This window comes from Ichthyophthirius multifiliis (assembly GCF_000220395.1).
Source record: "Ichthyophthirius multifiliis unplaced genomic scaffold scaff_1120509249624, whole genome shotgun sequence".
Taxonomy (NCBI): Eukaryota; Ciliophora; class Oligohymenophorea; order Hymenostomatida; genus Ichthyophthirius; species Ichthyophthirius multifiliis.
The window spans coordinates 6,196-26,737 of record NW_004087529.1 but is presented as its reverse complement, the minus strand read 5'-3'; the positions used below and the strand labels follow the sequence as shown (position 1 = coordinate 26,737).

General features: G+C 16.6%; 6 protein-coding genes across 6 annotated transcripts, besides 39 other annotated features; 4 read left to right on the top strand and 2 right to left on the bottom strand. All coding sequences in view use genetic code 6, as the record gives it.

Moving 5' to 3' along the window:
• Positions 1 to 209: 209 nt before the first annotated feature.
• Positions 210 to 284: a microsatellite.
• Positions 225 to 299: a microsatellite.
• Positions 300 to 1,841: 1,542 nt separating this feature from the next.
• Positions 1,842 to 1,875: a microsatellite.
• Positions 1,860 to 1,904: a microsatellite.
• An 87-nt stretch (positions 1,905 to 1,991) lies between these two features.
• Positions 1,992 to 2,035: a microsatellite.
• A 121-nt stretch (positions 2,036 to 2,156) lies between these two features.
• On the top strand, positions 2,157 to 3,904 carry IMG5_017670 (hypothetical protein; the record flags this gene model as incomplete). Its single annotated transcript, XM_004039548.1, has 5 exons — positions 2,157 to 2,235; positions 2,337 to 2,715; positions 2,760 to 2,825; positions 3,214 to 3,694; positions 3,748 to 3,904. Coding segments are annotated over 5 exons (1,053 nt in total), but the record flags the coding sequence as incomplete, so codon positions are not given.
• Positions 2,275 to 2,327: a microsatellite.
• Positions 2,834 to 2,893: a microsatellite.
• Positions 2,905 to 2,946: a microsatellite.
• Positions 3,034 to 3,084: a microsatellite.
• Positions 3,050 to 3,093: a microsatellite.
• Positions 3,124 to 3,177: a microsatellite.
• Positions 3,262 to 3,297: a microsatellite.
• Positions 3,905 to 3,972: 68 nt separating the features above from the next.
• Positions 3,973 to 4,006: a microsatellite.
• Positions 3,973 to 4,032: a microsatellite.
• Positions 3,973 to 4,056: a microsatellite.
• Positions 4,026 to 4,093: a microsatellite.
• A 28-nt stretch (positions 4,094 to 4,121) lies between these two features.
• Positions 4,122 to 4,148: a microsatellite.
• A 243-nt stretch (positions 4,149 to 4,391) lies between these two features.
• IMG5_017660 (hypothetical protein) lies at positions 4,392 to 4,744 on the bottom strand (the record flags this gene model as incomplete). Its single annotated transcript, XM_004039547.1, has 2 exons — positions 4,392 to 4,432; positions 4,483 to 4,744. 2 exons carry the CDS (start codon positions 4,742 to 4,744, stop codon positions 4,392 to 4,394), a joined length of 303 nt encoding a protein of 100 aa, XP_004039595.1.
• Positions 4,745 to 5,650: 906 nt separating this feature from the next.
• Positions 5,651 to 5,700: a microsatellite.
• A 113-nt stretch (positions 5,701 to 5,813) lies between these two features.
• Positions 5,814 to 5,866: a microsatellite.
• Positions 5,816 to 5,857: a microsatellite.
• Positions 5,867 to 5,869: 3 nt separating the features above from the next.
• Positions 5,870 to 5,921: a microsatellite.
• A 56-nt stretch (positions 5,922 to 5,977) lies between these two features.
• Positions 5,978 to 6,067: a microsatellite.
• Positions 6,001 to 6,045: a microsatellite.
• Positions 6,054 to 6,097: a microsatellite.
• A 100-nt stretch (positions 6,098 to 6,197) lies between these two features.
• Positions 6,198 to 7,179, bottom strand: IMG5_017650 (zinc transporter, putative; the record flags this gene model as incomplete). The annotated part of the gene is made up of 3 exons (XM_004039545.1): positions 6,696 to 7,179; positions 6,489 to 6,653; positions 6,198 to 6,397 (listed from the first exon to the last, which is right to left on the bottom strand). The coding sequence occupies exons 1-3, from the start codon at positions 7,093 to 7,095 to the stop codon at positions 6,198 to 6,200; spliced, it is 765 nt and encodes a 254-aa protein (XP_004039593.1). The 5' UTR covers positions 7,096 to 7,179.
• Positions 6,958 to 9,183, top strand: IMG5_017640 (hypothetical protein; the record flags this gene model as incomplete). Its single annotated transcript, XM_004039546.1, has 7 exons — positions 6,958 to 7,058; positions 7,239 to 7,297; positions 7,881 to 8,344; positions 8,395 to 8,553; positions 8,607 to 8,736; positions 8,776 to 9,058; positions 9,129 to 9,183. The coding sequence occupies 7 exons, from the start codon at positions 6,958 to 6,960 to the stop codon at positions 9,181 to 9,183; spliced, it is 1,251 nt and encodes a 416-aa protein (XP_004039594.1).
• Positions 9,184 to 9,672: 489 nt separating this feature from the next.
• Positions 9,673 to 9,711: a microsatellite.
• Positions 9,712 to 9,956: 245 nt separating this feature from the next.
• Positions 9,957 to 10,011: a microsatellite.
• An 830-nt stretch (positions 10,012 to 10,841) lies between these two features.
• On the top strand, positions 10,842 to 12,194 carry IMG5_017630 (nematoblast specific protein, putative; the record flags this gene model as incomplete). The annotated part of the gene is made up of 2 exons (XM_004039544.1): positions 10,842 to 11,019; positions 11,251 to 12,194. The coding sequence occupies 2 exons, from the start codon at positions 10,842 to 10,844 to the stop codon at positions 12,192 to 12,194; spliced, it is 1,122 nt and encodes a 373-aa protein (XP_004039592.1).
• A 428-nt stretch (positions 12,195 to 12,622) lies between these two features.
• Positions 12,623 to 12,675: a microsatellite.
• Positions 12,644 to 12,700: a microsatellite.
• Positions 12,701 to 12,753: 53 nt separating this feature from the next.
• Positions 12,754 to 12,824: a microsatellite.
• Positions 12,786 to 12,847: a microsatellite.
• A 596-nt stretch (positions 12,848 to 13,443) lies between these two features.
• Positions 13,444 to 13,475: a microsatellite.
• Positions 13,476 to 14,487: 1,012 nt separating this feature from the next.
• Positions 14,488 to 14,532: a microsatellite.
• Positions 14,533 to 16,039: 1,507 nt separating this feature from the next.
• On the top strand, positions 16,040 to 16,369 carry IMG5_017620 (hypothetical protein; the record flags this gene model as incomplete). Its single annotated transcript, XM_004039543.1, has 2 exons — positions 16,040 to 16,166; positions 16,284 to 16,369. 2 exons carry the CDS (start codon positions 16,040 to 16,042, stop codon positions 16,367 to 16,369), a joined length of 213 nt encoding a protein of 70 aa, XP_004039591.1.
• A 198-nt stretch (positions 16,370 to 16,567) lies between these two features.
• Positions 16,568 to 16,640: a microsatellite.
• Positions 16,641 to 17,496: 856 nt separating this feature from the next.
• Positions 17,497 to 17,540: a microsatellite.
• Positions 17,541 to 17,724: 184 nt separating this feature from the next.
• Positions 17,725 to 17,806: a microsatellite.
• A 65-nt stretch (positions 17,807 to 17,871) lies between these two features.
• Positions 17,872 to 17,945: a microsatellite.
• Positions 17,946 to 18,126: 181 nt separating this feature from the next.
• Positions 18,127 to 18,175: a microsatellite.
• A 2,022-nt stretch (positions 18,176 to 20,197) lies between these two features.
• Positions 20,198 to 20,254: a microsatellite.
• Positions 20,198 to 20,259: a microsatellite.
• Positions 20,260 to 20,542: the final 283 nt, after the last annotated feature.

The following is a 20,542-nucleotide window of genomic DNA, read 5'->3' as shown; positions in this document are numbered from 1 at the left end:
TAAAATATAATTTTATAAATAAATTTGATATTTTTAATTTATATATATATCTAAAAAATAATATTAAATATATTATTTTTAAACAAAAGATATTAATTATTTTAAATTATTTAAAAATTATATTTATTGAATTAAATTATTTTAATTTTTAATTAAATAAATTATATATTGAAATTAAAATAATATAATATGATTTTATAAAAAGATAATAATTAAATTAACTAAAAAATAAACATATATAATATTCTGTAATTAATAATAATAAAAATACAAATATAAATATTGTAAATAATAATAATTAATTATATAGTATATGGACAACAACTAAAAAGCTAAAAACTATATTGATATATATAAACATATAATTAAATAAATTACAATTTAAAAACTGTTCTAAACCCAATTTTTATCAAAGAAATTTTTTTTTACTAAATAAACTTATAATTCAATCTATATTTATAAATTATAAGAAAATATAAACATTTAATTATAATTAATTATAGATTTCTATGAATATTTCTAACTTTTAAACAAAGAAAAAAAATAACAACTGAAATTTAAACTAATTTTAATTATTTAAAGCCTAAATACGACTACTAAAGAATGTTATTTTTTATTTATGTTTTCATTCGTCTCTATTAAATACCCAAATATATGACAAAAATAATCTTATGTACGGTTTAATAAACTCGAAAATTTTAGTTAATATATTAGATAAGTCGAGCAAAATCTTTATAAATGTATTATAACAAACTTTAAAGAATCTAGCTTTAAAAATAATGAAGAGAATATTTTGAAAGATACTATGATCAATTTAAAAAAAAGACCTTATAACAAAAATGATCTAAATTAAAAATTGAATCGTTTTCCATCTTGTTGTTGTGTTTTAAAACGTAAAATTTGAATAAACTAAAAAGAAATTTTCAAAAGCAAACAAATTTTCTTATTTATGCATATATATAATATTTTATAATATGAATTTATTAAAAATAAGAATAAGTTACCTAAAAAACCATTTTGGATAATGAAGCCTTATAATTGTGTTTGCAGGCAGACAAGGAATTAAATTAATAAATAAGAACCCTAAAATCAAACGAAAGTAAATTTTGTTTAAATTTAAGAATATAAATAGAATCCCTCGTATAATAAATGACCTGAAATACGATTTATGATTTTATGATTAGGTTATTAGTTATGAACTCTTTTATTGGAAATAAGTATTTAAATTTAACAAATTATAATATAAATATGTAAATAATGAAAAAAGTAACATAGATGAACAAATACAAACAAATTAGAATAAAGAAAAATATATATTTTTGATAAAGAAAAATGATTATTAAAGTATGTTTTTTGGATAAATATTACAAAATATAAAGTATAAATAAAAATAATTGTTTTGAACTATAGGTATTTGATTTTTAATTAACAAAAAATTAATACTATGATATTTACAGAGGTAAATTAGTGTATTTTTTTTTATCATCTAATTCTGGTTTAGATAGAAAAATAAAACATTCTTAAATTTGGGATTTACTAATTTAAGTAGGAATTAAATATTAGAATATTAATAAAAATTATAGGCTTTTAAAGAGTTTTTCCGAATAAAATATAAATTGAAGTTTTAAGATTTTTTGGAATTATAAATATTCAATATTCAAAAATATTTTAGTTTATAAATAAATTAATTCCAATTTAAAATATTTATAAAATATTTAATAAAAAATAATAATAATAAATATATATAGTTTTGATATTAAATAAAAAAGAATAAATTTTTTTATTTTTTTTTTCTTGCTAAATAAAATAAAGAAAATTATAAATTATATTTAATAAAAATAATATTGTAAATATTTTATATTTAAATATATTTATTAAAAAATTTAATATAATTTATAAAAAAAAATTAAAAATATTACTAAATAAAATAAAAATATAATGATTATTAAATAATATGCTGATTTTAAACTAATTTTTTTTTGTTATAAATATATATATTATATATTAATTATATATTTTTATTAATTTATTATTTAGTATTTAAAGAAAATTATTAATAAAATAATTTAATATTAGGTCGAAATTTAAAAATATCCTTTATCTAAATATATATATATATTTATAAATTAAATATTTTTTTCTAAAAATAAATATTATTCCAAAAAAAAAAAAAAAAAAAAATGAATTTCAATATATTTGCAAATTTGCCAAATGACTCCGACGACGAGCCTCAAAGTAACAAATAAAATACTCAAACCACTTAATATAAAACCTAAAAAAAAAAAAAAAAATTAAAAACAAACAATAAACAATAAAAAATAAAAAATTATATATAGAAAAGGATACAAAGCCTGTTAAAACTTAAGATAAAAAAGCAGGTGCACCCGCAGACAAAAAATAATCTGAAACCACAAATGCTGCCCAAACTGCCAACTAAAACCGAAGAACTTAAAACCCTAATGCAAGATAAACTAACTACAACAGAGGGGATAATAATAACAACAACAACAACTAAAATGGAGATTAAAAAAAAGACTATTAAAAAAGAGCACCAAGAGTTGGTGAAGGAAATGTTGGATAATAAAATGATTAAGGTGCTAGAAAAGAATACAAACCAAGAGTTAATAAAGAAAGAGATGAAAGAAAACATAAAGGTGTCCCATCTGAACCACATCCTTAAGATAGACATTCAGGAACAGGAATCCCAGCATTTTAGTAATTTTTAAATATGAAATTTTAACTAATTTAAAAAATTTTAGAAAAAATTAATTCAGAAAAGATGGAGGAGGAAAAGGAAACTACGGAACAATTAAGGATGAAATAATGTAAATAAATATATATATATATATATAATATATATATATATATATATATATATATATATATATATATAAATTTGAAATTATAATAATAAAAAAATATAATAATAAATAAGAAGAAATATAAGTATAAACTAATTTTTTTTTTTTTAAATAAATTATTTTATTTTAATATTTTAATTATATAAGAATATTTTTTTTATTCTAGTATAAAAATATATATATTAAAATTTTATTAATAAATATAATATATTTTTATTAATATTTAAAATATTACATTACTAATTAAAATTATTGAAATTTAATATATATATATATATATATATATATATATATATACATATTTATATATAAATATCTTATTTATAAAATTTTTAATTTATATATAAAAAAGTGGACGTGAAGAATTAAAGGATGGCTAATAATAAATCAAATAATAATCAGAATCTGCAGTTGTTGAAGAACCTGAAGTTGTTGATAACACAATTACACTTGCTGAATATTATAGCAAACTTGGTTATGTTGCTGAAGAAAATTAACCTGAAGCACCAAAAAGATAATTAAACGAAGAAGAATTGAAAAAGGAAAAACTCTAACTTGTTCACTCAAAAAACGAAAAATAATTAGATACCTAAATACTAAAAGCCTAAACTAAAGCCAAAAAAGGAAATACTACTTATTCTGTAGGATGTAATTCTGAAAACTCAGATCTTCTTGGAGTTAAAACAGGAACTACATTAGTTTCTTATACCGTTAAAAAAGAAGGTGAAACAATAGTTGGTGAAACAAAGAAAGAAGCCAGAAAAGAAAACGTTCCTAGTGGAAATAGAGAATAAAGATAAACTTAAACAAAATAACACCATTAAAACAGAAAGGTATAAATAAATAATATAATCATATAAATATATGTATATATAAATTATTTTAGGGAAAAGTTAATGTTGAAAATGAAGATGACTTCCCTAAACTTGGTTGATTTTTTAATATATCAGAATTAAAAAATATTATATCCATTTAAAAATATTTGCAAATAAATAATTAAATAGTTATATATTAAAATTATTATTTAAATTAGAATTAATAACAATACATATATTTAAATAATTATATAAATTTTATATATGAATAAATATTTTTCTTTTTTTTTCTAGAAATTTTTATTAATTTTATTATTTATTATTATTTTTTTAATAATATAATTTTTTTATTTTTTATTTTAATTAAATTATATTTTTTTTTATATTATAAAATTTTTAATTTTATTTATATAATTTAATAAAATAACTTAATTTTTTTTTTAAGAAAAAATAAAAAATAAAAAATAAAAAAAATGAATATAATTTGATTAATACATAATTAAATAAATATAAATATTATTTTTATTAATATTATTATATGATTTAATAAATAAATTTAAATAAATTAAATAAGCAAAATATACAAAAAAACTTTCTTTAAATAAATATAAAATTAAACTATCATCTTTTAAAAGCATATATAAATAATTATAAATATCAATTAATTTCAAAATAATGATTTATTTATTATTTTAAATAATCTTTTTAAGATTCATCAAAAACCATATTACATGAATTTATAAATAAACTCTATAACTATTCTTTATTTAATTAAAAAGCATCTTATGCAATTTAATATTCTTTACTAATTTGTGTATCCAAAACTCCAGTATCATCAGTATTAATATTCAAAGGATGATTTTTATAAAAAAAGTATTTAAATGGATGATCTTTCATATCATTTAATTCCATACATTTAAAATTACTAGTAGGGCAAGTTTCAATCGGGACTTTTTTTTTAATAATTTCATCATAAATATCATTATTAAAATACAAAAAATGTCCTACTCTATCTGGTACAAAATCTAAAATTTCCTTTGTTTCCGTAAAAGTTGGTTCCCCATCCATTTCTGCGGTATGTACAGTAGTTTTAATACCGTTTTTTCTCGCATCTTCGAAAATAAACCTAAAGTTCTTAAATGTATTTTTAGAAGGATCTCCCGAATAATCTAATCCTACTATAATAGGATTCGACTTAAATTTTAACAATAAATTATAATTTTCAATTGCTTCTTGTATTGATTTACTTCTATCAATACTAAGAATTAATCTTGCTTTCATTTAATTTTTTTAATTAAAAACTTCAATTTCTTCCAATATCGTATTAATATAATCTTCTTTAGAGTTTTTTTATAATTCGAAAATTTTTGGAGTTGTCCTTAATTCTAAATATATAGTATTTTAATTTTGGAAATCTTCTAACATTTCTCGTGTTATCCTTCGTATGGAATTCAAATCAGTTATTACTTTATGGATTATACTGAACATTTCGAATGCCCCTTTTAAATTTATTCGATCAAATATTGATTAATCTATCGGGATGTTTTTTTATTTAGATATTTCGATTAAAGTTTACTTTCTTACACAACCATTTAAATGGGCATGTAATTCAATTTTCGGAGCGTATTTAATAAATTAAGTTATTTAATTTTTTAACATTCTCTTTTATAAGAGATTTTTTTTATTTGATTATTTTTTTATACTTTAATTTATTTTAGTTTAATTGTAAATTCAAAATATAAAATATTAAATTTTTTTTTTTTAATATATAATTTAATTATATAACATATAAAAAGTTTATGATTAAAATTATTTATAATTAAATATTTAAAGTTTATATTATTTAGATATTTTTAAAAATATTATATATCTTTAAAACAATTATTTTTTAATAATTTTATACAGAAATATAAAAATTATATTAATAAAAAGTTATAAAAGAAAAAATTATTAATAATTTTAATAAATAGAAACATATATATATATATATATATATATTAATATATATATATATATATTTATATTTTTAATGCTTTTTTTTATTCTTAATCAATTTTAATAATATTCTTAATATAATCCTGTATGTTTTATTTATTTATATGTATTAAATTTTTTATTTATATTTCTTTTTTATTTTTTTTTAATAAAATATTTCTTTCAAGTTTAATAAATATTTTTTCACTTTTTAATTTTTAATAAATCATATTATAGATATAATATAATAAATATATTATTTTTATCAATAATATATATTTTTTATATAATTATAATTATTTATTATTTATAATTATTTAAGATAATTTAAAATTTTATAATTAATTAATTTTTATTATTATATATTATATTTTATCATTAATCTATATATATTTATTTATTTATATTAAATATTTTTTAAAAATATTAATATTATTTTTTACAAAAAAAATTAAAATTAAAAAAAAAGTTAATCTATCTATAAGTAAATATATAAATATTATACGAAATAAACAAGAAATTCAAATTATTTTTAAAATTTGAAAAATCATTCTATTAAAGTAACTCCATACATACAAAGTACACCTAAACTACAACTAAAAATAGTTAAAAGGAAATTTCCCAAATAAGAATTATGTTTCAAGTTTTATTTTATCTCAGGAAGTAAATTTGTCATACACATATATAAAAATCCTCCTGCAGTAATGCATAATAATTAATGTCTATATAAATTACAATAATATAAACCTATATATTTAAAAATATATTATATATTAATATATATGTATATATATTTTATTTATAATTTGCATATAATTAATTTATAAAAAATAAATACCTAGATATCCTCCTAAAAGTCCTCCTATTAAACATGTAAATAATTAAGATTTTATAATTTATTTAATATTATATTCATATGATATTAAGTGGCCGAAATCCGCAATTTAATGCGGTATTTCATGTATCAAAATAACTAATGTTGTTGTAATACCTAAACTTGTACCTATTTTTTATATTATTTTTATTAATAAAAATAAATAAATACTTGTTGCAAAAGCAGTTCCTACTGCTATTCCATTAGTAAGATTATGCATAAAATCACAAAATAAGAAAGGTATTCCTGAATGTATTTCTTAATGTTTATGATTATGTTTCTCTTTAGGTTCATCTTTCACTTATTCATCATTTACTTTTTGCAATTTCTAATATTTATTATTTTCATTAATTTTAAATATAATAAAATCTAAAGTTATAAGAAAATTAATTCCTAAAATAATCATTAATGGAGGAATTAATTATTTAAAATCATGAGAGTGTGCAGAATGTCCATTATTGTCGCTTTTATGCACTAAATGAGGAAACATATGTAAAAAAACATCACCCAATATAGTTCCCAAACCAAAAGAAAGTAATTATTTAAGTAAAGGCTTTGAATAATTATGCATTTATCCTTTTTAAAACCCTAAGAGTTAAAGAATTATGAATATAGGAATACTAGGAAAAACTATTAATAATATACTGGCGGTTATTTATGTTTCTAAGGCTGGGAAATATTAATTATATAATTTTAAAAGTTTATCTAAATAAGTTAGATTGCGGTCAACTTATATTTAACTACAGTACACATAAGAAGATAAGAATATTAGCGTTGAAATAAATAAAACTTTTATTTTTATAGCCATTTTTTTTTATTTATTTATTAAAATATTTTGAGAAAAATAATTATTATATTTTATTTATTTTATTTAAGTTAAATAATATTGTTTATAATTTATTTTTATGTTTCTTAAATAAAATTATTTTTGGAAATATAATTTTAAAGTTATTAAAAAAATCTATCTCTACAAATATAAAAATATAGTTATATTAAGAAAAAACAATAATAATACTATAATATTTATATAATATAAAAATTAAAATTTTAAAAAGTATTTTTAAAATATAAAGTATTGTATCCATATATATTGATATGTTAATATATATTATATAATATAAACACTTTTTAATATTATATATTTTTCACATAATACATATTTTATTTTTTAATATAATTTTTTTTTTATTAATGGTGTTTAATATATAATTATATATTTAAATAATATGCAAAATGCATATTTAAATTTGCATTATAATTGTATAATAAATATTAATGAAAATATATCTTTTTTATACAAAAATTAAAAAATATAAACAGTATTTTTCAAAAAAATAAAAATTAAAAAAATAAAAGGATATCCCGTATATATAGTAGCCACTAAAAGAACACCAATAGGCTCTTTAAATGGTTCTTTATCTTCTTTAAGATGCCCTGAATTAGCTTTGCTTACTATAAAAGGTGCTATTGAATAAATAAATTTAAACCCAACTTTAATTGATGAAGTAATATTAGGAAATGTATGTTCATCAGGAGAAGGTCAAAATCTGGCCAGACAAGCTGCTTTATTAGCAGGACTTCCAAGCAATATACCATGCACGAATGTAAACAAAGTATGTGCAAGTGGAATGAAGAGTGTAATGTTTGGATGCTAAAGTATATAATTAGGACAATCTGAAATAGTTGTATGTGGAGGATTTGAATCTATGAGTAATGTGCCTTTTTATGTCCCTAATTATAGAAAAGGACATTCTTTTGGAAATTAAACACTTATCGATGGACTTTAATACGATGGTTTAACTAATTTTTATGATAATAAGGTAAAACTAATAAATATTTTTTTTAATTTTATTAAAATAAAATAAAAAAGGCTATGGGTTATTGTGCTGAAAAGACAGCAAAAGACTTTAATATAAATAGAGAAGAAAACGATTAATTTTGCCATGAATCATATGAAAAAGCATTAAAAGCTTAAAAAAATGAATTATTTAAAGATGAAATAATACCTATTAAAGTTAAGGATTAAATTGTAAAAAAGTTAATTATTTTATTTTTATTTTAATAAAAATAAAAATAATATAGATTAATTAAGATTAGGAACCTTAAAAATATAATAAAAATAAAATTTCTTAATTAAAACCTGTTTTTACATAAGAAGGAACTATAACGGCTGCAAATGCATCTAAAATTAACGACGGATCATGCATTATTAGTAAAAAAAAAAAATATTTTTTTATAAATAAAAAAATAGTATTAATGTCTTAAAATAAAATGAATGAATTAAAATTGAAACCATTAGCCTAAATTTTAAGCTATGCTGATGCGGAAGTTGAGCCAGTAGATTTTTGTATAGCACCTGCCAAATCAGGACAAAAAGCATTATATTAGGCTAATTTATAATTAAGTTAAGTTGATTATTTTGAGTTTAATGAAGCTTTCGCAACTACAGTTTTAGCAAATATCCGTTTATTAAAAATCAATTAAAATAGAGTCAATGTAAATGGAGGAGGAGTAGCTTTAGGACATCCTATAGGGTAAATATTTAATAACTTTAAATAACAAATTTTAATATATTAAATTTTATATTATAAAAAATAAAAAAAGAATGAGTGGCGCTAGAATGATTTAAATTGGTTTCTTTATTAAAGTAAAATAATGATTAAATATGAATGGCTGGTATTTGTAATGGTGGAGGGGGGGATCTACAATTATAATCAAAAATATATAATAATTATAATTATAATTTATTAATATGGTTAATATTTATATATATTATAACTATAATATATTAATTTAAATAATATAATAATAAAAATATTAATATTTTATTTTCACTATTATTATTTCGCAGTATTACTTCGAAACTATTTAGAGCAATTTTATATTATTATAATATTTATTTCGTACATATAATTCAAAAATATTATATGATTTGAACATATTCCTAAAGGAGTATATATTGAAATAGAAAACTCCAGTTTATTGATAAAAAATTTATAATAATTACATTTTATTGAAAATCGTAACAATTTTAAGGAATTATATTCAAAATCTCAGAAAAACACTTGTATTTATGTAGTTTATATAAATATTTACTATTATATATTTATTTTTAAATATTTAATATAAGTCATTGGATATGAAAGAAAAGCCTTAAAAAATAAATTTTAAGCATGAAAAATAAATTATAAAATTAATACGGAAACATAAATAGGTATTATAAAAAATATATAAAACTTATATGTATATGGATATATGATAGATTAAGATTAAAAAAGAAAAATTACATAATTTATAACACATTTTTAATATTTAATTTTTTTTAAATATATTATTTAATTTTTTTAACTTTAAGTAATATATATTAAGAACTATTATGTTTCTGACTTTTAGATAAAAATTTTTTACTTATTTACCTTTTATTTATATGACTTATTATTCTTTATATTATTTAATTATAATTATATTTATATTTTTATTTTTATTAAGATTTTTTTATTTTTTTTTACTGAAATTAAATTATCAATAATATCATAGTTCATTAAAATTTACTATGCAATTATTTTATATTTATCAAATTTTTTTTTTTGCATTAAAAATTTATTTAAAATTATTTATTTTGTATTTATATTTGTATTAATTAATATTTATTTTTTTTAATTTAAATACCACTAATAAATAATAATTAAATATTAGATAAAAAATATAAATATATATTGAAATATGCTATTATATATAATTTTTTATTTGTATAAAATTCTACTTATTTTAATAAATATTTTTATTTAATTAAAAAAAGCTGTAAAAATAAATATTATAAAAAATTACACATATATAATCCGTATTAATATATAATTATATTTAATTATAATTTAAATTATATTATGCATATTTCATCACATATAAAATAATAATGGTAAAAAATTAATTAATTATTATTTTTAAAATGTTGACAATAAATAAATATAAATATTTTAAAAGTAGTTTAATTTCAAATTTATTTTTTTATAAAATTAAGTATATTAAACAAATAGATATTAATCTCCTTATTTTTCTTTTCTTTTTTATTTTAATAATAAACTATTTATTATTTAATTTTATATTTTAAAAAGTATTTTAATATAATTATATTTTATATGTATATAAAATTATACAAATATGTTATAGTAATTAAAATTATTTATAAAATTAATTAAAAAAATTAAAATAAAATTAAAATTATATTATATCAATTTATATTATATATAAATCAGTTTTAAAATCATCAAATATTAATAAATAAATTATAATAATAAAATTTAATTAAACAAAAAAAGCATGAAAATTTCTTTAATTTTACTAACTTTATCTCTATTTTATTTAATTGTTCCTACATGCTAACAAGAAGAAGTAGCTTTTGGTTGGAATTCTTTTTTGACATCTCCCAGACAAAATAATAACCCTAGAATATCCGAAAAGGGAGTTTAGAATTGGAGCACTCAATAATAAATAATAAGTATATATTTTTACGTAAACAATAAAAGTGAATTGACTTTAAGCCTTAATGTGGAAGATGTTTAACGTGATGCTGAAATCATAGTATCAATCCCTTAACTTTAAAAGTCCCTTATTATTTAAATATAAAGAAATCAAAAAGTTATTACTCTCTTTGATATAACAGTATAAGAACCTCAATATTTGAAAATAAATTTTCAAGGAACTGATAATTAAATAAATAATCAAAAAGGAAACTATCCAACATTAACTTCTTTATTAGTTTCTGGCTCAAACTTAGACTTAAACTATGTAAAAAAAAGTTTTTCTTCTCACTTTGGAAGAAGAGGTCCTTCTGTGCATTTTACATATGAAGAGCCAATAAAGGAAATCGAATGGTTTTATAATGAAGTATTTGTGCCTAAAGGAAACGATCAAATAGGAACATATGCTATGGCTATAGGTTTTGCATAAGGTTATTTCGGAATATAAGTAAATTCCCAAACTGAAAGAAGAATCTTGTTTTCGGTCTGGAGTAATTAATATAATGATAATCCAAATGAAATTATGCCTGATAATAAGGTAATTTGTTTGTAAAAAGGAAATGATGTTGTAGTTAGAGAATTCGGAGGAGAAGGGTCTGGTGGCTAAAGTTATATGATTTATCCTTGGAAAGTTGATGTTACTTATAAATTCTGGTTAAGGGCTTAACCTTAGGCAGATAATAAAACTAATTTTACTGCTTATTTCTATGATCCTGATACTTTGAAATGGCTTTTAATTGCTTCTTTCTAAAGAAATTATACTAATACTTATATTAAAAGACCTCATTCCTTTTTAGAAAATTTCAGTCCTGAATATGGACATTTGAAGAGAAAAGTCTACTTTGGTAATTAATGGGCTATCCCAAAAAGTTAACCTGGATAAGTAGCGGTACCTGCTAAATCTAGATTTGCAATATTTACTACGGATAGTACTGGTAGTAATAAAATGAGATTAGACTTAAATGGTGGGAATGAAGGTAATTATTTATTTTTAGAAAATTGTGGATTTAGTTTTGACGGAAGGAATCTTATTAAAAGTTATAAAATGTATCATGATAAACACTTTAATAGTCAAAATATTGCACCTGATAAGCCTGATTAGGATGTTTAAAATTTAAATAATAATAAAAAATTAAGAAATTTAATAGAATGACGATATTTATTTATTTCTTATTTTTATAAATTTAATTTTTATTATTTTAAAAAATTTTTAAGTTTTTATATTTTTAATCAAATCTAAAAATTAAATTTAAATTTTTAATTTTAGTATATAAAATAAATATATTATTTATTATGTTTTTTTTTATAAATTATTTAGGGTATAAATAATACTTTTTTAAATATAATAATAAAATAATAATTATAAATATTTCTTTATAATTTAAATATTATTTACATTTAAAATTTTTTTCTTATTATATTTTTTATATTATTTAGTTTTTTTTAAAAAAATAAGATTATAAAAATAGTTATAATAAATATAATTAAAAATAATTTATGAAAATTAAATAAGAATAAGTTTTTTTAAATAATTTTACTTTAAAAATATTATAAACTAAATAAAAATAACAAAAATATATCAATTCATTAAAAAATCATATATTATTTTAATTATTAAAAATTATATTATTTTATTTTTATATCAAATATTAAATTATTGTTTATATAATAAAAATAGATATAACTATATTAATATAAAATCCATATCTAATATATAAATATATTTAATAAAATATAAAATATTATTATTAAATTATCTATATTTTAATAAATAAAAATTATTAAATACTTAATTTTATAAATAAATAAAAAAATCATTATTTTTATTATATTAAAAAATATTCTCTTCCCATTCTACTTTACTTTCTGCGAAACTCATACTCACTCACCTACCCTCACATGCATTATACCCTAAAACATTACACAATTGACTCTAAGGATAAGATAATCCGATAATAGGTTCTAGTTTTTCTGAACAAACTCCATATTTTTATCACAAATAAACTCCCCTTCTTTTAAATAAGCTAATTTTTAAACTGTCCATTTGGCTAAATTAGTGCATCTCTCCTCTTTCTTTCCTTGGTGATTTTAACGCTCTATAATAATCCTCTCCCTCTCCACTACATATAAGATGTCCTTTCATCAAACACCAATCATAAGCGAATCCCCAAGTAAAAAAATTAACATAATTCAGTTGAGCTGTTGACGATTTGCAATTATTTGAATTGAAGATTCCTATTTTATTTAACACATATTAAATTAAATTAAATTAGAAATATATTATTAAGAGTTAATAACTGTTTTATAAGGAAAAAAAAATCCACCAGTTAATTATGTTTAAAGAAATCTTAAACTTTTTTTTGCCAAAATTTGATATATTCACAGCCTAGAAAAATCAACAATTTAAATTCTTCTTTAAATTCTTACTTTAAATATTCCTCGTAGACATGCAAACACCCTTTTTCGACTAGATTTTCAGATAAAAGAGACTTCATAAAGGTTGCTTCGGGATTAATTTTATTCATCATAACGAGTAGGTATAATTTTAGATTTAAAAGCTAGTTTTAGCATATAAACGTTAAGTCATTTTTATTATTTATTAAATAATAATATTTTAAATTTTAAATTTTTTCAGAAATAAAAGTTTGACTTTTTTTATTTTATTTAATTTTTATTTATATATAAATCAATTAAAATTGTATTTTAAGATTAAAATTAAGTGCATTTAATATTAATAATAAAATCTTATTAATTTTTTAAGTTCATATTTATATTTTATTTTCTTTATCAAATAATACTTTAAAGTCTATTTTATTATGTTTTAAAGATTTATTTAAAATTAAAGTTTTTGATAAATTTCAAATACTTTATATTATTTAATCAATTAAAATTAAAATCACTAATCAATTAATTTAAATTAAAATTAATTTTTTTTTTAATAATAAATTATTCTTTTTCCGATTAGAAAACTTTTCTATAGAAGAGTTTAAATAAAATACTTTACATATAATTTTCTTTTACATATATAAATTTAAGAAATATATCAAACATTTTTATTAAAATAATAATAATCCATATTTTTATGATAATTTTTTTGATATTTTGTTTATTTATGTATAACATACTTTAAATATTTATAAAATAATAGATTTTTTAAAACTAAGGAATTTTAGGTCAAATTTTTTTTGTGTCGTATTGTCCTTAAATAATTTGCTGTAAAAAATCTTATTATATATACTATATATAATATAACCATTAAAAGGCATTTTTATTTTCAATATAAACATATTTAGAATTAATCTTTAAATAATATAAATTCAATATTTTTTTTTATAAAAATTATACAAAGGCATTAAAAATATTGATTAATTCTATTTTTGTTTTTCAAAAATTTATAATAAAGAAATTTATTGTCTGTTTTAAAGAGCCTTGAAGGATAATTATTTAAAATATATAATATAAAATAAAAAATATTTTATATTAATATAAAATTGTATCTTTATAAATTTTATTGTTTAATATTAAAATAAAATAATAATGAAATAAGCTTTTAGATTATTTTAATCTTTAAATAAAAGAAGAGTAATAAAAATTTGTGGAATATTCTGTAGTTTTGCTTTATTAAATAAACTACAATAAAAAAGAATATATTCCATAAACAGACTCGATTTTGAAGATAAAGAATATGAAATATAAGAGTATTAAAGTTTTGAAGAATTTTAGGAATAATAATTAGGAAACAAAAATTTAAATAATATTCTTGTATTACCTTAAAATGTAAAAGAAAGCTTATAAAAAATAATTGTAAAATATGCTTAATTAAAAGGCACAAAAGTATTTAAAATAAAATAAAATTTTCCCGAAAAAGAAAATTTTTAAGTCTATATAATAAATTGTGAAGGTGATAAAGAATATTTTTAAATAAAAACAGAAAATAGCCTTTTTGGAATTTTTAGATTTTTAAATCCCCCAAAAATATTAAAATAAAAAGAAGAATTAGAAAAAAGAATTCAAAATTTGAATAAAAACGAGACATTAGTATTTACTTATATTCCTTTTTCTTCGGAAAAAAGTGAAGATTTATCAACTTTTTATAGATAATTAAGTTATTAAAATAATGATAAAAATGTCTAATTCTTTATTTTATAAAATAACGATTTTAACCAAATTTAAATTTAAAAAGGAGAAGTTTATATTTTAAAAAAAGTAAAAAAAACCTAACTGAATAAATAGGTAATTTTATGGAAAAATAATACATTTTAAGTAAAATTTCAATTGAAAATAAGAACTAAAACGATATAAAACAATAATTATATGCAAAAAGCTAAAATTAAATTAATTCTTTCAATATAGCAAATGAATTAGATAATTTTTTGAACGTTTCATAAGACATGAACTTGAGAAAAATTCTTATTTATTATCCCTGCTAGAATTTTTCTGAAGAAAGAAAATTAAAGACAATTAAAAAATTAATCGATGTGAAAAAAAAAATAGAATAAGAATACAATACATAAATAGCTATTATTTATGTGAAAAACCCAGATATTATAAGTAATTAATTTAATATTATTTTCGCTTAAAAAAATGAAACTTTAAGATTTTTGGATTATTCCTAAAATATAAATAATAATCAATTTTAAGATTGGAATATAATTTAATTATATAATATTTAAAAAGAAAATTCAAATTCGGTTCTGGAGGAAAATTTCTATAAAAATTATTCAAATTAAATTAAAAAATATAAATATGATGATAAAATTACCAGAAACAAACTTACTAAGTTTCTTAAAGAATCATTAGAATAAAGTAACATAAATATATATTTTTTTTATTAAAAATAAAATAGTAAATAAACCTTATATTGAATAAGAAAAAATTCCTATTTTTTACATTTCGAAATTTTTAAATAATAAAAATTTCCTTTCAGAAATTATTCATAATGGGGAAGTTAAAAACTAAATAGTCTATTACTATAAAAAAGGTTGTCCTACATGTTAAATGGTTTCTTTAGGAGTAGAATAGTTCGCTTAAGATTTGATTAAAGTAAATTCTTTAAAAGATTAATAACCATGGGATGATAATATTATTAATAAATATAGAATATAAAATAAAGATAAATTCTTAAGTACTTAAATATATAGATATAATATTTACAATGAATGTCCACAATTTCCATCTCCTAGTGCCACTCCTTTATTATTTTTATTCACTAAAGATAATAAACTTAAACCTATTAATTTAGATCTTATTAAGGATAGAGTAGATTTAAGTAGTCCTGAATAAATTTCAAAATATATATTCAGAAAAGTTGAAGAAATAGGTATATGAGTATAAAAATTTTGAAAATTATTATTATTATTAATAAATTAGACATTTAAATCTTTGAAAAATCAAATTTTTTGAATGAATAATAGATTTTTTGTTTACATTTAATTTAATAATTATTTTATATTAAATTTATTAAATTAAATATTTGTATACTTAAATTTGTAAGTTATAAAAAAAAATAGTTTAAGATTCATATATATAAAATAAAAATATATATACGCTTAAAACAAATATTAACGCAGTAAAATAAATATTAATAGCATAAAATAAAATTTATAATAAAAATATATTTAATTAATTTTTTAGCTATTTAATTTATTTTATAAGTATATTTAAACATTTAAGAAAACTTTGAAATATACAAAATATATATATATTTTTTTTTAATAATCTGGATTTTTTAATATACTATAAAATAATTATTTTTAAAATTTTGTTTTTTTATATTTTTTGTTAATAAATTAAAAGCTTATTAGATAATTCTTCTTACTAAAATATATTTATTTCTTTTTAATTAAATAAATTTTGTTTATATAATAAAATTATTAAATTGAACTTTTATATTTTCTTTATAATATACAAATATGTATTTTGTTTTTAATATGCTTCTCAGATTTAATCTAAAAAATAATAAAATAAAGAATGATTTAAAATTAAAATAATAATATTACGTTTTCATTATTTTAATTTTTCATTTTATTGTATATATATAAAAAAAAGCACAATATATAATTTACAATAATACATTAATATATATATCAATTCAATATATAAATATAAATATTATATAAGATAAAAAAATATAAAATAAAAAGTATGAGGAGAGGAATTCATAAAAAAAAAAGTAAGAAAAATAAAAATTATATTAAATTTTAAATAAAACAGCAAATATAAAATTATTATTAAAAATAAAAAATTCATTGAATTTTATTCCGTAAGTATACATAAAACAATACAATAGATGCAAAACAATTTATATTAAAATTATCTGTTAATGTATAGGTAAATTTAATACAATATATATTTTAGAATTAATAATATAAAAAACAATAAATAATGTTTAATTATTAAATAATAATTAAAAATTAAATAAAATAAAAGTTTTATTTTAAAATTAAAAATAATATTTAAAAAAATTTTATATAATTAAAAAAAACTTATATTAATTAAATAATTTAAAAAAGAAAACATTAAAAAATATTTTTAGAAATTAAAATAGTAAATAAACATTTTCATAATATAAAAAAGTAAAAAAAAAAAAAATACATAAAACTTATTTAAATATTCAATCTTAAAAACGAACTTTTTTACTGGACTTGCATCTTTTATTTGTACTTTTAGTTATGTCATTTAACTATTATTTATTATGATTATTATTATTATTATTATTATTATTATTATTATATATTATTAATATTATTACTATCATTGTTATTAATATAGTTTTTAATAATACTATCTATTTTATTTTTATCTTTTTTTTATTTACTATCATTACTATTATTATTATTTTTCCTTTCATCATTATATTTTATTTTATCATTATTATTTATATTGATATTATTATTTTAATTTTCTTAATTTATTTCATTTTTACAATTAATAATTTTTTAGAATGATATAATAGGTGCATTCTTAGGTAAAGGTTATAAGTTTTAGAAAATGTTTATTCCTATTATTTTTTATTCCTTAATTTCCTATTGACTACTATTATTGACTTATAAATCTTATAACTTCTTATTTATTAAATCATCTACTTCATTTTATTCAATTTCAATTTCATTTTTTTCAAAATCAATTTATTTTAAAACATTTTCATATACACACCATTTTCTATTCATTTCTTTTTCTTATTTTTCATCTCTATATACTATTTCTTTAAATTTATTTTAAATTTTATATTTCGATGCTTCAGGAATATTTTTTAAAAGCTCTCCAATTAATGTTATTTTTGAAATTTAAGATTTATGCACAATTTTTACGAATTTTTTTAGTTTTTCTTCAGTCCAAAATCCACTAGATTTATTATTTTTATCTTTTTATTTATTGTTCTCAACTTTTTATATACATAATGGATATTATAAATTTTAATCGAATTTTTTTATAATATATTATTAAAGGAAATTTTCATTATTATAAACAAGAAAACATTACTTACTTAAATCTTATTAATAATTAATTTATTAATTTTTAAATACTTTTCTTTCATTATCACTTTCAAACCCTTCATCAGATAAATAGCCATCTGAAACTACAAATCTATTTGATATTTAATCATCATCTTGTTCTTCTTCATCTAAATCTTCTTCATCATCCTCTATATTTTCAGCATTTAATTCCTATATTTCATCTTCAGTATCATAATCATAATTAATTAATTCCTCATCTTTCTAAAGAGGGTTTCTGCCTTTAATTTTCTTGCTTTTTAATTAAAACTATACATTTCTAAACTATTTAACAGAGTCATGGATAAATATAAATTTATTTTTATTCTTTTAATTATTTTTAAAACAAATCTACTTAAGTAACTTTGTTTAATTTTTAACATATTAAAGCATTTAAAGACCATCTATATAATTTGGAAAAGATTAAAGAATTTAATTTTATAATGAATTTGGTATATAAGACCCTATTTTTTTAAAAAGACTATTTTCTATATTTTTTTAATTAGTTTATTTTTTTTCTAAATTGAAAAATTTTAAAAGTGTATTTTATTTAATTGGAGATGAAATTTTCATTTTTTTAATATTTTCTTCTATCTAATTATTATTATTTCCCTTTAATTATTAAAAATTCTATACTAGTTTCAGTTTAGGCTTATTATTAACTAATTTTATATAAGAACTGTAATTTTCATCTTAATTTTTACCTTTTTCAATTGATTTTATTAATTTTTCTAAATTTCTTAAAATCTATAAATGATGTCTTCTAATTTTTCTCAAAAAATCAATTTCTTCTAAATTTGCATTATCTCTTAAAAATTAAATTTCTTTTATTTCCCAAACTTCATGAAAACCTGTATTAGATAAATCTTATTGGATTAAATTTTGTAATTCTTTATTTATTTTTAAACAATAATTCTTCTTTTCACAACTCTCCACAATCAAGTCTCGATAAAAGTCCAAATCTTCTAAATAATACAATGTTTTTACCTCATTTTATAATAATTTTTATATATAACTTTTTAAATTTTCACTTAATTTTAACAAATCGTATTCTTAGCCGCTTTTTCCTTCAATTAACCATAAACCTAATTCTTTAACTGTTTATTTTACATAGTCTAATTTTTCTTCCTCAGTTTTTTAGTCATTTAATAATTCTTTTAATTAATTTATTTTATCTTCTATTTACTATTCTTGTGGTTGTTATAAATCTGGAGTTTATTGTATTCCTGTATTTAAAAGTTTTAATAATTCATGTATGTATTCGTCTTTTTTTAACATCCAATATTGTTAAGAATTATTTATATTATTCTCAGCCTAACTCATACTTTGGTATTTTTTATATATATATATGTGTTTGTATTTTTGCTTATTTTTTTTAATAATTTAATATTTAAAAAAAAAGTAATAAAATCCGGGTAAATAATTAGATTTTTATATATTTAATTTTATGAAATTAAAAAATTTAAATTTTAGTTTTTAAAAACAAATATTTTTTTTAAAAAAAAAATATAATATAAAAATTTTTATTAATATATATGTATATTTAAAAAAAAAAAAAAAATTAAAAAATATTAAAAGAAAAAAATTAAATAAAAATTATATATTTAAAATATATTTTTTCTAATAACTATTACAAATGACTACTTTATACATTATTAAACAATTTTATTTATTTATAAATAATATTTTTATTTTTTTTATAATAATCTTTTTTTATTTTATAATTTTTTTGTCTTAGTTTAATTCAAAATATTATATTTTATTAATATTTAAAAAAAATATGGACTAATATAAATATTAATTTAAATTAAATTTATATTTCAATTTTATTTTAATTAATAATAAAATGTTTTATAATAAAATAATCTAATATTAATAAAAAATTTAGTTAATTCGTTATATAAATTTATCATTATATAATAATAATAATAAAAAATCATTTTTTTTTAATAATATTTATTTATTATATGGGAAGCGCTTAATATTGTTAATTAATGTGTGCTGATTC